At 35.9% G+C, this 17,446-nt stretch overlaps 1 protein-coding gene across 1 annotated transcript in view; it reads right to left on the bottom strand.

The window, feature by feature from the left end:
* SLC5A8 (solute carrier family 5 member 8) overlaps positions 1-17,446 on the bottom strand; it is a 55,469-nt gene that overhangs the window by 34,409 nt on the left and 3,614 nt on the right. The window contains exons 2-7 of the mRNA XM_040491099.1: positions 15,631-15,696; positions 13,417-13,468; positions 8,781-8,848; positions 7,607-7,761; positions 4,782-4,922; positions 228-357 (exon numbers count right to left, since the gene is read on the bottom strand). Coding sequence (XP_040347033.1) covers positions 228-357; positions 4,782-4,922; positions 7,607-7,761; positions 8,781-8,848; positions 13,417-13,468; positions 15,631-15,696 — 612 coding nt within the window. The remainder of the gene's footprint in view (positions 1-227; positions 358-4,781; positions 4,923-7,606; positions 7,762-8,780; positions 8,849-13,416; positions 13,469-15,630; positions 15,697-17,446) is intronic.

Here is a 17,446-nt window from a genome sequence, read left to right as displayed (position 1 = left end):
TTGGCTTGAAATTTTTCCAGGTGTTTCACTATTTTAATCTTGGATACAGCATTCTTCATTACTATATTTGCTAAAATAAGTTTTTGCCAAATGCTTTATAGAAATTAAAGACAATTACATTGTATTCATTTGCTATTTCTCTACAAAAACAGGAACACTCTTTCCTCCCAGCTAATAAGCTTTCTGGGTATCCTTAATGCACATGTAAGAAAGACATGGTACTGAACCTGGTCTGGTGCAGACACTTTTTTGGCTGTCCAAGGATCACAGTCATGGTACCTGGAATATAGGGCGAGCCCACAAAGCACTGAGCAGGTGAGGATTGCCCAGAGTCCCAGAAGATTGATGTAGAGAGACCTAAAGAAGTCAGAAAATGACAATTGTAATTTCCATCCTAAAGATTAGGAAACTTGTAACATAAACAGAAAAGACCTTCATGATTACTCAATAAATGTACATTATCTTTTGGTTATCAAAACTGCTATCTATTTTATTCTAGCCTAACCTTCTCTTTAAGCTCTCAATCAACAATATATTTGGAAATACATGGAATAGATGGGGGTTTCTCTATTAAATAACTATATTCTCCTGGTCAGAGTTCCATGGGCATTATCAGCTTTATAATCATATGTAATTATATTACTTCAGAACTTCTTATCATGAAATAAAGATTTTTAATAGTCAACAGACCAGTAACCATTACTCACTTTCCTTTTAAAAGTAATGCAATTCTAAACTGCTAAACATTGTTAGCATCTACATAGCAACTCATCAAACTTGTTTAAATGTGGTTTGTAATATCATCTAATAAATGTGAAAGGCAAATCTGCATTCCTTGAACAGGTACCTTCCCAAACAATGTTCACCATTATAATACATGATGTGCGCTCTGGGAGAGTATAAAGGCTTATATAACATCACTGGAGTCAAACCTGAACATAAACGCTAGTTCGATCTATCATATGTGACCCTAGGCAAGTAATTTAGCCTCTGTGAACTTCAGTTTCTTCATTTATACCTACAGATAACAACGCCTACCTCACAGAGTTATAAGACTAAATGAAATAGTACATATCATAGAGCTTGGCATGTAATAACATTTGTTAAATGGTAATTATTGATATTATGAATATTAATGTCATTGAGTTCTATGTCTTAATAATCAGTTGAATAGTTAACATTTCTCTCTCTCAGAAGGTGACTATATTGTTCTCCCAGGGGTGCTGTACTGGATACTGATACAAGCTGCCCTAGGCTGAAGAGAAGTACAACACCCAATATCATGCCTCCTTCCCTGGGGCACCTGTGTCCAATGACTAGTGGATTCAGAGGTTTAAAGGACAAGTCCCCTCATCCTAATTTGGGACAAATCTGATGAGTCAGCCCAAATTTAGAGCTTCCCCTAAGGCCTTGGCTGAGAATGCATAACAACCCAAATTCTCCCTCCAGTCAACCCTGCTTCCTTTCCATTTTCTTCTACAGGTGGTGATTTCCTAACAGACTGTAGCATGCCAGCCTCCATCTCAGAGTCTGTTTCAGGAGAAGCCACCTTCAACAGGTGCCAAAACACAGATTGCTAACCTTTTCCCTTGATTGACTAAATTTATTCTATGTTTTGTTATTGTCTAAAAATAGTGTAATAAGTGTATCTCATCTCCAAATCATCAGAAAATCTACACAGATGCTTTCCTGCTCTAACACCCTTGCTCATACATGGGTTTAATACTTTACTATATAGTCTTATTTGACTTTAGTGCCATTCAAATAGATTTCTTATCAACAACATTTAATACTGCCCCTGGTCAATCAATGTCAGTAGGTCTTAACTTTCTGGCTAGGATTCATTCTTACCAAGGAGCCAGTGTTAAAAAGTAAGAGAAAATGCATTGGCAACTACACGGATGGAACTGGAAGGTATTATGCTAAGTGAAATTAGTCAGTCAGAGAAAGACAAAAATCATATGACTTCACTCATATGAGGACTTTAAGAGACAAAACAGATGAACATAAGGGAGGGGAAACAAAAATAATATAAAAACGGAGGGGGACAAAACAGAAGAGACTCATAAATATGGAGAACAAACTGAGGGTTACAAGAGGGGTTCTGAGAGGGGGGAATGGGCTAAATGGGTAAGGGGCACTAAGGAATCTACTCCTGAAATCATTGTTGCACTATATGCTAACTAATTTGGATGTACATTTAAAAAATAAAAAATAAAACAAATTAATTAAAAAAAAGAAAAAAAGAAGTAGGAGAAAATGATTCCTCTGAGCTCAGGGATTCTGCCTTGTTAAGGAGACCCACTGGGCCGTTCCAAAGGAAATTGTTTTTTATTAAGAAAGCTCTAAAGCTCCAATTCTGGTATTTTAGTTATAAAAATCAAAAGCTTCTGCACAGCAAAGGAAACAACCACCAAAACTAAAAGGCAACCAACGGAATGGGAAAAGATATTTGCAAATGACATATCGGACAAAGGGCCAGTATCCAAAATCTATAAAGAGCTCACCAAACTCCACACCCAAAAAACAAATAACCCAGTGAAGAAATGGGCAGAAAACATGAACAGACACTTCTCTAAAGAAGACATCCGGATGGCCAACAGGCACATGAAAAGATGCTCAACGTCGCTCCTCATCAGGGAAATACAAATCAAAACCACACTCAGATATCACCTCATGACAGTCAGAGTGGCCAAAATGAACAAATCAGGAGACTATAGATGCTGGAGAGGATGTGGAGAAACGGGAACCCTCTTGCACTGTTGGTGGGAATGCAAATTGGTGGGAATGCACACTGGAAAACAGTGTGGAGGTTCCTCAGAAAATTAAAAACAGACCTACCCTATGACCCAGCAATAGCACTGCTAGGAATTTACCCATAGGGCTACAGGAGTACTGATGCATAGGGGCACTTGTACCCCAATGTTTATAGCAGCACTCTCAACAATAGCCAAATTATGAAAAGAGCCTAAATGTCCATCAACTGATGAATGGATAAAGAAATTGTGGTTTATATACACAATGGAGTACTACATGGCAATGAGAAAGAACGAAATATGGTCCTTTGTAGCAACATGGATGGAACTGGAGAGTGTGATGCTAAGTGAAATAAGCCATACAGAGAAAGACAGATACCATATGTTTTCACTCTTATGTGGATCCTGAGAAACTTAACAGAAACCCATGGGGGAGGGGAAGGAAAAAAAAAAAAAGAGGTTAGAGTGGGAGAGAGCCAAAGCATAAGAGACTGTTGAGAACTGAGAGCAAACTGAGGGTTGATGGGGGGTGGGAGGGAGGAGAGGGTGGGTGATGGGTATTGAGGAGGGCACCTTTTGGGATGAGCACTGGGTGTTGTATGGAAACCAATTTGACAATAAATTTCATATATAAATTAAAAAAATAAAAAAATAAAAAAAATAAAATTCGGCTTTTTGAGTTTCATGTTCCCAAAGAAACAGAAGAGTATGTGCACAATTAATTTGGGAGAGGCATCAGCTCTAGCATAGATTTAAAGTCCAGTGGATTACTGGAAGTATAAATTACATTCCTTCAAAGTTCCTAAAAATACCAGAACCCCTAAGCTCACTTTTGGGGTATTCTATATCCAGTTACTGTGTTGATTTTCTTGTAGATCTTTTATTACAGAATGTTCCAAAGACAGATCATGTTTAAACCAATTTACCCTCAATATATTGAGTTCTGACATGTGACATCACAATATTTTCATGTCTTCCTTTGAATAGAAATAGAATTGCCATTCCTCATCCTACTTTAATCATGCTGCTACTCTTAAGCTATTTGGAATTTTTAAGTTCCTAAATGCATGTGGGTCCAGTTAGCCTTATTTATCAGCATGGGGAATGGTGGTCACCACACTGATCTGAGGCTTCCTGAGAAAGAACCAGCCACCATTTGTACTCTTTTTTCAAGCCATGATGGGCTTGAGAGTTCCCTGATCATGTTATCCTTCTGACTTCTGGGCTATGTTCAAATCAATGTCTATCTGGAATGCTCTCCCACTATTCTCTACCCGCCCACATATGGTCATTATTCAGGATCTGCCTGCTTGAGAGGAATCTCTCACCCATCCTCTGCTTTCACATCCTATGATCTGAGATAGAAAATGGAATTCACATTTACTGGCCCCCTACCATGTGTGTGCTGAACACAGCATTTTACAATACCTCTCATGAAATATATAATATTTCTTATGCTCATTTTGTAAGTTCAGAAACTGAGACTCAGGGAGACTAAGTAACGTTCCCATGATCACTCAAATAGCAAGTGTTAGAGCAGAGGTATAAATCCATGACTATGTCTGAAAATAAAACACACCAACACATCCGTCAATATAATGTCCTTGACCATTTCTTCTAGCATTTTATCCTTCCATGGAACTGTTATACTTTTCTAGTGTTATTTCACTTTTTTGCATATTTGCATATATCTTCCTAACTAGATATTAAGGCTCCTTCATGATAAGAGCCATATATTTATAATTTTTTATCCTCCATAATTCCTTATACAAATAGATACACAATAAATGCATTATTTGATAGTATTTGTTTTAGTAAATAATTCATATAAATATTTCAAATTATCTGGTTTAAAATATACAGTACCACTTTGTTTTACTTGATCCTTTTATAACTAAGTATCATTTATCTCTTGGAATTTCATGATACATAAGACTTAAACCTGAGCAAAGTGTGACTAATGAAAGAATTTCAATAAAGACAACTGATGGTTATTAATGATTTCTATACCATAGTTTGACTTACATTTTTGCCTGGAATCTGCTTTTACAGGCAATATATCTCTGCACTTGGGATTGGTTGACACCATAGATGCTGGTCCATGTGAAGGTCCCTCCTATAACAATTGTCCAGAATGTATGTCTTTGCAAAGGGTTAGGATTAAAACTAAATGAAAAGAAACAGAAAACAAATCTGAGCTATCGGGAAAAAAAAAAACTATAGAAAATTATCCTAGAATAGTTTTTGGAAGCAAGCAATGTATATCTATGTAAATATGGATACATACATAAATATGTACAAATTTATTAAGTAATAAAAAAGGTAGAAATATTTCTAGCTTAAGTTCCGTGAAATAAAAGTGGATAATTTCAGAGAATTGGAAACTCTGGGTGGGACTGAGGAAAAATGAATGTTCTAATTATTCTGAGATTTTATAAAAATTTTCTCCTGTAGCTTTAGTAAATTGTTATTTAAACAAGTCTGCCATGCTGTAATTAGAGAAAAATACAAAACTAAAAAGAGAAAGCAATAAAGAGAGGGAATTTCCTAAGTGCACCCTAGCAATAGATATGGTACTGAAATGAACACAAAATTAACAAAATTTTTTGTTATACAATGCATACGTAATTCTTCTCCTAGCACATGTACAGTCAGACTTCTAATTTATATTCAAGATCAAGAACTCAGTTAGATAATGCAGTTTAAAGGCTTTTGCATTCTAAAATTACTATGTCAGTGTAATCATCCTTTCTTAAAATGCTGTGTGCACAAGCTAAATGCTAATAGTGAAAAGTCACTTTATGACATATACTTAAGCCCAAACTATTGCCACAAAGAAAGCTCAACTTCCACATTTGATATGCCTTTTAACTTTTCTTAATGTGTTATCTTAGAAGGAATAATTCTATTCATCTATGATATACAATATGAGCTTGACAAATTTCTGCAAAATTGGCTTTCAAAGAAACTTTCTAAAAATTGTGAAATTCTGCAAATCCATCTCAAATCTTATATTTAAGATTAGTTGAAGAAAGTATTCTAATTTTATACATATCCTGGCATTCTTATGGAAATACAAGAGCCTCTATTCCATTCTCTAACTTTCATATTAAGGTTTTCATATTAAAGTTTAAGAGTTTCAAGGGTGTTGACCCTTTATCCTACAGAGAAAGCAACTACTATATTAGCTAATGGAAATCAAGAGCCAAAAGGACTCAGAGAGCTACTTGAGGGAAGTAAGACAATATTTAGAATAGACAATTTAGTGGTTTTAGGCCATATACAATATATATGACAACTATAGATCATACAGAAAATACCAACACAGAATCCTTCTCTTATCATCACCAGAGCAGATATTTTGCCCACCATATTCTCAAACATATCTGAATAACAAGGATACACAATAATGCTTTTCTTATTATTTAATGCTTGGCAGCCTCCAAAGTAAACATCATGAAAATGTCTAATCTTTTACTTTCAATAATCTCTCATCAATGTAAAAGGTGTCACTTCAATGCAGCAATATGGGTTGCCTTTATACACAGTGACAATTAACTTGCAGAAAAAATTATTGGTTCCAAACCTTCTCCCCTCAATCTAAGCCTACTAGGAAGAGATTTGGGAGTAATCAAGATCTTCTGCGTGGCCACTGATTGTTTCTGCTTCTTGGCATCCATTCTCCCATCCTCTAGTAATGGCAACCCAAATACGCTTTGGTAAACAACCATTGCCCCATAAAACAGTCTAAGTGGTTGTCAATACAAAGTCCTGCTCTGCCCCAACTAAGGTATGGAATCATGCCCAAGCTAGGACAATTGGAGGTGCTCTTCCTTGGAATCTGAATCTTGAAGTAGTCATAGTAATAATAGAAAATAGTTGCAATTGATTTGTCATAATTCAACTCATCTCTGAAAATTAACATGCTGTCCCTGTCCAATTTCTGAAAAATCTCTTCTCAAACGTTAGTGCCATTTTCAAAAACTAGAAGAGAGCCACCAAGAAAGAAATGCTTTTCTTTTTTTCTTCTTGCCGGTGATTTCAGCTTGTGTGTCTCAAAGTAGGGCTTCTTAACGAGGAAATATGCTGGTCCAAGTCAAAATAAGCCCCTTTCCACATTGAACATGATAACAAGAATGACACTACTGAACCACAATGGAAGGTATTTTAAATATTGTTTTAAGTTGTGTGATATATTTGCGATGAAATGTCTAGTTTTCCCACTGGTCTTTCTCCAGGAAACATGAATAACTGCTTAAGATATGCTATATTACACAATCTACTGACACTTGAAACATTAGTCATAAATTTTCTAGTAAATTTTCTAGAAATAACATATAATTTTATATAACATTTAATACATATATACAATTATGAAATATAATAATAATATACTATATATTGTTGGGGCAATATCAATAGAAAAATTCTCTAGGCTGCTTGAAACAAAAAACTATGAAAATGGCAGCATGGTCTTCTGGTGTTTTTATCTTAAGAAAGGTTTCCTTTTCTTATTTCCCAACTATCTCTTCTCTAATTACCCTACCCTACCCTTTAACCAATTCCAGATTTAAATATCTGGAAGAAAATTACTCTTTTGTTATCAGTCCTTTCTCAGGAAGAAGGACCATTCTAAGTACCATGTAACTAACCAACTGACTGTTTCAACCCCTTAAAGACTTGGTGGAAACCCCTCACACATTAACTTGTCAGCTTCAATTTTTTGAACTATGTTCTTAGAGGTCTATTTGTTAGAGGTCTAATATACACTTACTGTTTCAATAAAAAGATTATTTTTATAAAAAAAAAAAAGGAGAATTCTATTGATCAGGAGGTAAATAGCAACTCACTTCCAGAAGTTCAATCTTCCACCATTATAGGCATCATTTAGAATAGTGCTGATCCCACCTTGAATCACTACAGCCTGTATAATCACAGATGCAAATCCAGCTACCATGATCCCAACTTGAAAAACGTCTGTCCAGACAACTGCTTTAAGACCACCCTTTGAGGAGAAAAGTATATTAGGATTAATGCTTTTATCAGACATTATTAATAATCTACATGCTTATATGCTATGTTGGATAAAAATAATGAAAACATGGATCTGGGCCAAGAGGTACATTCAACGTAGATTGTAAGCTTGGGAGAACCTTCAAGAGAAGGTGAGATTTGAGCCAAGCCTTCAGACAGAAGCAGAGGCAAAGATGAAAGGTCATCCCAGAAGAGAAAACAGCATGGGTAAAAGCATAAAAAGTCAAAGTACATAGCATGTTGAGTGTAGCCAGGTATACATTTTGAAGCAAAGTGGAATGGTATAGGTAGATTGTTGGGAAGAAAATTCAGAGTCAAATTGCAAGAGGCATTTTCATGGACTTTATCCCATAGGCAGGGCTGATATCCAATCAAGTATGCATATAGAAGGTCATACCAGTTGTTGAAGTACTAAAATCATTTTGTACTAGCCACTACCAAAAACTTGCTAAGAGTCTCTCTCCAGTTCCTATGTCCTTGGCTGAAACATCCCTTCCCGGAGATCCCCATCTTGTAGAAGATCCAGCAACTAAAGTCTTAAGACCTAGTATGTCAGGGATGCCATGAGAGTTGCACCACTGCTAAGAACTAGCATCCATAATAATACCAGTGTCCATACTATATGGATGTTATATATTTTCACTGTAACTCCTACCTATAGGCAATGAGAAACTACCTCAGGTTTTGGAGCCTAGGAATAATATGAACACAACTATAATAATTTAGCAACAGTAAAGATGAATCAGAAGACAAAATTCAGGACCACTACAATGGTTCAGATAAAAGAAAGAAGTTTCATTATGATCAATGTTCTATAAAGAATCAAATTTTTCCCCAGATTGAATATTTCTTACAAAAAGTTACACTTGTGGGAGATAAGAGTAGGATATTACACATGAACAATGCAGTTTGCAGAACACAACTACTGGAATTTTCCATTTTGCAAAGCAAGCGGATAAAGTGAAAAGAGAAATAATGTCCTTGACATACCAGTGTGCAGTAGAATGTGCAGACCACACCTGTCGCCACTACTGCACCCCACAGATCAAATCCTGTGACTGTGAAAGGAAAAAAGAAAATGCATGAGTAACTGTGAAACGTGTATAATAAAAATACTTCTCAAAAAAAATCACCATTAGGAATCTATATCATTTGTAGAGCACCTATCTTCTCCCTACCTCTCTACTCTTGCCTAAAACTAGGTCCAAATCTCATAAAATGTCCCCAAACAAGTGGAGTTTAAAATTTTACTTGATGAGTTAAATGGACCTAGTTTCTACCCTCAGACAGCATCCCTAGATCCAACATTGGCTAAATAAAATACATGAGAAAGCATTTCTATTGTAATGAAGCTAAGAAACAACTTGATATTGGGAGGAAGTTAACTAGACTGAATGGGGTCATAGAGTATTGGTCATCATGGTTCAGTAAACACACTATTCTACCACTCCTCAAAATGAGTTGTGCATGTTACTAAGATGGAACCAAGAAGGAGAAAAGTTGTATAATTTGCCACCATTTACCTAAGAAGTGGAGAGGCATACTGTATTCTTTTTAAATGGAAGGATCACAACTCTACCCACAAATGTGATAATCTAGATAAAATAGACCCACTCCTTGAAAGACACAATGGGCCAAAAGTCATACAACAAGAAATAAATTATCTAAATGGGTCTATATCTATTAAAGAAATTGAATCAGTAATTAAAGACCTTCCAAAACAGAAAGCTCTAAGCAAGGCAGGCTGACTGGTAACTTCTAACAATTTAAGGAAGAAATTATACCAATTGTCTACAACCTCTTTCAGAGAATAGAAGCAGAGGGAATACTTCCTAACTCACTCTATGATGCCAGGATTTCCCTAATACCAAAACCAGGTAAGACATTACAAAGAAACTACAAACCAATATTTCCCAGGAACACCAATGCAAAAGTCTTCAACAAATTGAGGATCAGCAAATTGAATCCAAAAAAAGTATAAAAAGAATTAAACACATGACCAAGAGGGATTTATCCCCAGTATGCAAGGCTCGTTTGATATTTTCAAATCAATTAATGGAATCTATCAAATTAACAGACTGAAAAAGAATATCACATGATCATGTCAAAAGATGCAGAAAAAGCATTTGACAAAATCCAATATCCATTCATGATAAAAACTCTCAATAAACTAAGAATAGAAGGGAACTTTCTCAACTTGATAAAGGCTGTCTACAAAAATCCTACAGCTAACACCCTATTTAATGGTGACAGACTCAAAGCTTTCCCACTAACATCAGGTGCAAGACAAGGATGCCCTCTCTCACTATTTCTTCTCAACACTGTACAAGAAAGGAAATAAATGGTATATAGATTGGGAAAGAAGAAATAAAACTCTCTTTGTTCATAGATGACATGATCATTGATATTAAAAAAAAAACCTCCTGGAACTAGTGATTATAGCAAGTTTGCAGGACACAAGGTTAATATACAAAAGTCAATGTTTTCCTATATAATAAATTAGCCTCAAATGTGGTAACTTTAAGATGTACCTTGATTCAAAGCCAAGGCAGGAGCACAACTGGAGTAACTCAGACATGCATTCATTGTGGAGTGGGCATGTAAAATGGTACAATCATTTTGAAAAACTATTTGCCAGTTTCTCTTAAATTTTGTACATGAACCTGCCCTGAGCTAGGTCATAATAGGTGTATGTTTAACTATACTGCTTCCAGGTGTTCACCCACTAGAAATAAAAATGTGTGTCAAAAGAGAATCCCCAGACACATGCTAACAGGTTCTACAAGACGATCAAACTTGGTCTTGGTTATTGATGAAAATGACCCCACTGCTGATGATGGCAATGCTGCTGTAACCAAAGAGATGCTGCTCCTCCTGGGGGATGGTGACACGTCACCCATGGAAGAACTGGAGTAAGCGCTGCCCCAAGAATTACTTGTACAGGTATTCAATACTTTATCTTCATTCCCCCTGATAATACATTCAAGGATGTTTTTCTTCATTTTTGTTAACATTTTAAAAATCTGTATGGCAGGACAAGAACCACTTTCTGAGGGTGATGCTGTGATAAGTAGGAACTAAAACCCAGCTAGTTTTCCTTTTCTATCTAGTTCCATGTTGGCTTATTTTAACAGGACAAGGTAGCATTTGTTGCAAGATGTAAGTAACCTAGTGTTAACTGCATGGTCTGAAGTGTTTGGCTACCTAGCAGATTCCTTAGTAAGACCAAACTTTTTGTAACTGAAGTGTTCTGAGCTATCCCTTGATGTTTAAAAGAAAAATATTGGTTCAAATACCTTTCACCTGCTAGGATCTACTTTTTAAATCTTCCATCCCCTGTGGTTGTCTACTACATGTGACAGGCCTCTAAAAACTAGTATGTTAAACTGAACTGACTTGATGAGAGTCACTATCTATAGAGCTTGTTTTCCAAAGAAAAACATTGTTTGAGGTAGCAAAACTACAAGCCTACATAGGTATGTTATAAAGCTGTTCAAAAAGTAACTCAGCAAGTTTTGTGAGTGAAAAAGTAGTGCTCAAGTCACATTCTGCTTTGAGGTTGTAACAAATACAAAGCAAGACAAAACAAAACCTGAACAAGAGTGATCTTAGTAGCTCTAATTCAGAGTAGCCTAAAACTGGAAACAATCCAATACCCATCAATAAGAGAATGGATAAACAGATTTTGGAGACGCATATGATGAAATACAATAAAAAGGGGGGAAAATCAGGGATATCTGAACACTGACTTCATATTGATGATATCAAAAAAATGATTTTAATATTTTAGATATGAAAATGGTATAGTTGTATTTGCAAAACACATGCTGGTACAAACTTCCAGTTATAAAATACATAAGTCCTGGAGGTGTAATGTACACCATGCTGACTATAGTTAATAATCCTATAATGCATATTTGAAAGTTGCTAAGAGAATAAATACCAATTTGCTCTCATCACAAGAAAAAGAAATTTTTTAACTATGTATGGAGACAGATGTCAACTAGACATTGTGGTGGTCATTTTGCAATACATACTAATATTGAATCATTATAGTATAATACAATGTTATATGTCAATTTTACCTCAGTGGAGAAAAAAAAAGCATATCCTTATTTTTAAAAGACCCTGAATTCAGATGAAATGATAAAATATCTCAGATTTACAGGAAAATAATCTAGTGAGTGAAACAGAGTGAATTAAACCAAAAGTTGATCATTTTTAGTGGAGTTAAGGATACACTAGAGTTTACTATGCTATTCTCTTTTTTCTAGTATATGTTTGAATTTTTCTATAATTTTTAAAAAAATTAAAAAGAAAATGATCAGACCCAAAGAATGTTAAGATCCATTTCAGTTAAACAAGTTTCTCTGGAGCATCTGTTGCACATTCAGTACTATATTTATGCTGGTATATACTGCTTTGGTCACAGTAAAATACACAATTGATATTCAAGCGGTCAAAATGCAGTCTCGGGTCCTAATCCCTAGTGAATGGCACAATAACCTGATAAGATCTGAGTCCTCAATTTCTTCACAGATGGAAAGCAGTACTCTTTTACTGCCATAACTGTACTTTAAAACCCTAAAGCCAACATCCTTAGTTACACTTAAGGCCAATAGGTAACTTATGAAGCTTATAGTCAGCTCTTTATACATGAAATTGACCCACTCATGATGTTGGTAATATTGACATGGAACATGCCTGTCATTCAGAATTCAAGAGCACATTATATCATGGAATTCTTCTTTGTAATGATATAGTTATACTTTATAAACTTAGGTTATAATTACTATCTGTCTATCATGAAATCAAGAAATGAGAGTGTGGATTTAGCAGGGTTCTTCCATTTTATATTAACTCACAGGAACCGAATCACATTTTTCCCATCAAAGTCCACTTGTCCATTTTACAAGGCAGTTTTAGAGATAAATTCACATCTGATTGATAAGAATTCAAAGGATATGGGGTTCCCCGAAAGCCTTTTGCAGATAAGACTAACTAACAGGCATCTTTGGTTCAGTAAACTATTCCAGTTCCATGGCTTTTATCTGCCCAAATCCAAAGGGTAGTTTGTTGATCAGCACCATCTTCATACGTTTGTTTAAAAGGATACTATAGCCATCTTTCATTGTGTCACTAGGAAAGATTTGATATTTCAAGTCACACAAATCTCCCTCTCTTGAGTTTTGGACCATGTTAGAAATGGGAAGAAGAAAAGTTTCTTTCCCTGCCAGATTTCATGATGGAACTGAGCTGAGTAACACAGAAGCCTCTTGACTATGGGCTCCTGGTTACAGCTACCAAGGAAGAAAGTGCAGCCATTCATGACTTAGACTACAGGGGGCGTTCATTCTGAAGGAATGGAGCGTGGCTGGTTGGTACATCCAAGATTCACTCCTCAGTGAGGTCTGCCCTCCTATTAATCATAGATCTTTTGGAGCTATTGACCCAGGAAATCAAAGAAGCTGCTAGAGTAAACACTTAAAGCCATCTTGCTCCCCTCAAGTTGATGCAGGTTACTGGAGGCATTCCTCCATCTTCCCCCCTCCCCAAGGAGAGAATAAAGTCTATTTAAAAATGAACCCCCAAATGTGGTGACATAATTGTTAACTCTAAAATGTACCTTGATTCAAAGCCAGGGCAGGGGCATAAATAACAATTCCAGTATAGAGAATCTAGGGGAAAAAGAAAACCAAATATACTGTATGAATTATAAAATAAAATATTAATTTTTTATAAACTCAATTATGAATTAAAACAGTAGTTTCAGTATACATGATAAAATCTGTAACTTGAAAATGTTATTTAAGTGAAGCTGATTCTTCTTTACCGTTTGTGATGTGGTCATAGATTACGGAAATCTTTTATGGCCAATTTTGTTAAAAATATGGACTTCTCAAAAATAAAAAAATAAAAAATAAAAAATAAAAAAATAAAAAATAAAAAATAAAAAAATAAAGTAAAAATATGGACTTTTAACATGGTGCTCAGTGCAGATAGTCATTGATCCATCAACTGAAGCTTGAAATCAATTTTCCTCGATCTAAACAATTAAAAGGAAAGAAAAAATACAAACCTAAAATAAAAAAAAAGATGGTTCCTCATTTATATGCCTTCAAACTATTGTTAATCACTGCATACTTAATTGGGAAAAACAGTAATAATTTTGGAAACTGGTTTCAAAAAGTTTGCATGCTAATTAATTAAACAAAACTATAAATTTGAACTTAAAAAAACCCTGAAAGCCAAGAAAAACTATATTCCATATTTTTGATATTCTATATTATTTTTCATTCATATATCTAACAAATATTTATGAATCTGGGGCACAGTAGTATGATAAATGTGGTCTTTTTTTCTCAGGATATTATTTTCACTGCATTAGATTTTTCAAATACTGTATATCGTATCCTGTATATTCATATATATCCTATGTGATTTATTTTATAAAAACATATGGTTCTATGATTCTCTGTGATTCCATGTTTACTCTATAAAGACAAATGATGAAAAAAGCCATATTATGTAGTATTTGAATGTTTGATTATACAACATGGATAGGTCAATGAAAGTAAGTCCTTCAAGTGGGAGATGGTAAAGCTTTCTTCTTTTTGTAGTAATGAACTTTCCACAGTCATTATCCGGACCAACTTGAAAATTTGAAAACATGACCACAGGCCACCTTCTTGACACTTGTTCCCCACTTTTCATCTCTGTAGGCATTTCTAAAAATGATCCAAAGAGGAACTAAACAGTTGGTAAATGCAAGATACTGGCCTCAATTCTTTGTCGGAATCTCTACCAGACCCCAAAGAGCTCCTTCCTTTTACACTGGAAGTGTTAAGGACCAATCTAAGTTATGCAATTTACAGAGATAAAAAATGGAGTCAAGTTAAATAATTTACAAAGGCACTCTGTTATGCTATAGCAAATGCTTAGGGTTGCTTGTGATTGGAGAATTGAATTACCAATAGGGATGAGAATGAAAACTCCTTCCTAGATCTCCATTAACAAACCCATCCCTCTAAAAAGCATTTACCTGTCAAGAGGAAGATCGATATAAATGATGTGACAATAATCATGACAAGCCTCCAGCAACCTGGATGAAGACTGGGAAGTGTTCTCTGTCATTCACTGCTTGGCAAATCTTTGCTTTCCATTTGTGGCAATCAGTAAATCTATATTTGCATTTACTTATATTACCTGACTTGTACTTGGCTTTAAAAACTCCAGAGTGCATAGTTCTGTTGTTTTATACTCGATGACCACTTCAATTGGGGCATAAGTTTCTGCTTTTTAAAAGAGAGCACTGATTCACTTTTGTAAGCATGCTTTCAAGCAAATGAAATTATTTCCTCGTGTCTTCCTATGTCAGTTAATTTTTACAAACCTGTACTCAACAAGCTGCAAAACACTATGAAACATACTACTTGTTTTCCCTTTGTTACAATTCCTACCATCAGCTCCTACAGCTCCTTCAAATATCTTTGTCATTTCAGTAATGATGACATCTCAGTCACTTTGGTGGGCAGAAGCAGAGATGGGAGAGGAAAAAGCATGTGCTCCTGAAGCAACATGACTGTTAGTTGATTAATGTAATACTTAGCATTCACTTGAAACATTCTGTTTTCCAAGAAGTGGGGCATTTGCTGAAACACGGTTTAATGATCTTAAGAGTTGATGCTGTATAACAGCAAGTGTTTTTGCTTTTTTGTCTCCTATTTTCAACATCTCTTTCTTATGTTTCATTCATTTACCAAATAAGCTTGGCCCAGATGCCTTAGTTCAAACATTTCAGATGACAAAAGGTAAAACAAACTAATGGAGAGTAACTTACCGTTAGAACAATGAAGAGGACTGTTCCACAGAGACGAACACATTTGTTAAATCGAAGCTCTAAATACTGTTTCCAAAAAAGTGAAAAATGGTAAATACGCGAAAACTTTATACTGTTGTGAAACATCAGCTGCTCAAGAAGTAAAGGGGTTAGAAATTTAAAGCAACCTCATAAGATTTGTATTCTGTATTCCTACTTTACCACTCTTTTTATTTATATATGGCAAAATTAACTCTTGTTTTAAAGTGCAGTCCATTAGGGGGGCTCCTGGGTGGCGCAGTCGGTTAAGCGTCCGACTTCAGCCAGGTCACGATCTCGCGGTCCGGGAGTTCGAGCCCCGCGTCAGGCTCTGGGCTGATGGCTCAGAGCCTGGAGCCTGTTTCACATTCTGTGTCTCCCTCTCTCTCTGCCCCTCCCCCGTTCATGCTCTGTCTCTCTCTGTCCCAAAAATAAATAAACGTTGAAAAAAAATTAAAAAAAATAAAGTGCAGTCCATTAGGTTCTAATACATACAGGACAATTCCATCACCACCAGAAAACTCTGTTATGTTGTTCCTTTGTAGTCAAACTCTCCCCCTACCCCTAAACCTTGGCAATCACTGATCTGTTCTCCATCCCTAGTTTTGACTTTTCAAGAATATATATAAGTGGATTATATTCTGCATTTATAGAATGAGCAAAGTGCCATTCTCCCCTTTGTCTTGGTATGTACTTTAGATATTTCCCTGATCCATTTGGGAATCAACCTTTCCCACTGCAGGAAATTGTGATGGAACTGTCTATCAAGGTGCCCTGCCTCTTCTGACCAAGGGATGGTCATATGACCCAAGTTCAGGCAATCAGCTTCTCTCTCCAATAGATACTTAAATCTTAGAGGCATAATATAAAGACAGAAAATGGCTGGAGCAAAAGAGGACTGATCCTGACAGTGGCCTGAAGAGGCCATCCTGGCTTCCATCCTTTTCACAGCCTCTTTGCTCATCTTTTCACTCTCGGATGGGCTACCCCTGTATCCTCCCAAATAAATTATTTTTTATTTAAATCAGTCTATGTCAGTTTCCATTTGGGGCCAATGAACAACTGCCAATTCTTCCTACTTTCCTTGACATCTTAAAATATAATCTGCTTATCTCCTATAGTATATGTCATAATATATTATAGAGTTAGAGTCATAGAATTTTAGAGCTGGAAGAAAGCTAGGTTCTCATTCTCTAACTTGAATATTACTCATGTAGAGAGAATTTTAAAGCTGAAAACAAGTCTTTTCATAGAGCAGGGGAAAATAAAGAGGAAGGAAAAATTGACATTAAGTAATAATCAGAGGCAAGGACACCAGATATTTTTGCTCCATAATCACAGGTGACAGTTGTAGACTACTTGCTATATACACTGTCCTTCCAACAATTCCCAGAGGCCAGTACTACCCATCAGAGCAGAGGGCACTGGGGTTCAGAGAGAACACCAAAGTTGCAACCTAACAATTCTCACAGCCACAATGCACGTCTAGGACCATTTGATGCCGAAATCTTGGCAGGGAACCACTACATTATTCCAAATAAATAGGCAAACTGACCATGTCTCTAAGACTCAGAGTGAGCGGGTGGCACTGACACATGGTAGGACCTTCAAAAAACAACTAACAGGTAAAAAACACACAGCACAGCATAGTTTTGGGGAGGAGTTCCAGCCCTTGACCCAGTCCCAATCATGACTCCACAAGCTCGGGGAAGTCACTGGAAATCTTAGGCTCCTCCTCTTGAAAATGAGGATCACAGTACTAATTCTTTCCCCTCTTACTTTGCAGGGCTTTGGAGAC

Source organism: Herpailurus yagouaroundi, unplaced genomic scaffold (assembly GCF_014898765.1).
Source record: "Herpailurus yagouaroundi ecotype Mexico unplaced genomic scaffold, PumYag 182, whole genome shotgun sequence".
Lineage (NCBI taxonomy): Eukaryota > Metazoa > Chordata > Mammalia > Carnivora > Felidae > Herpailurus > Herpailurus yagouaroundi.
The sequence above is the reverse complement of the archived record's forward strand: the minus strand, read 5'-3'. Positions and strand labels throughout refer to the sequence as shown.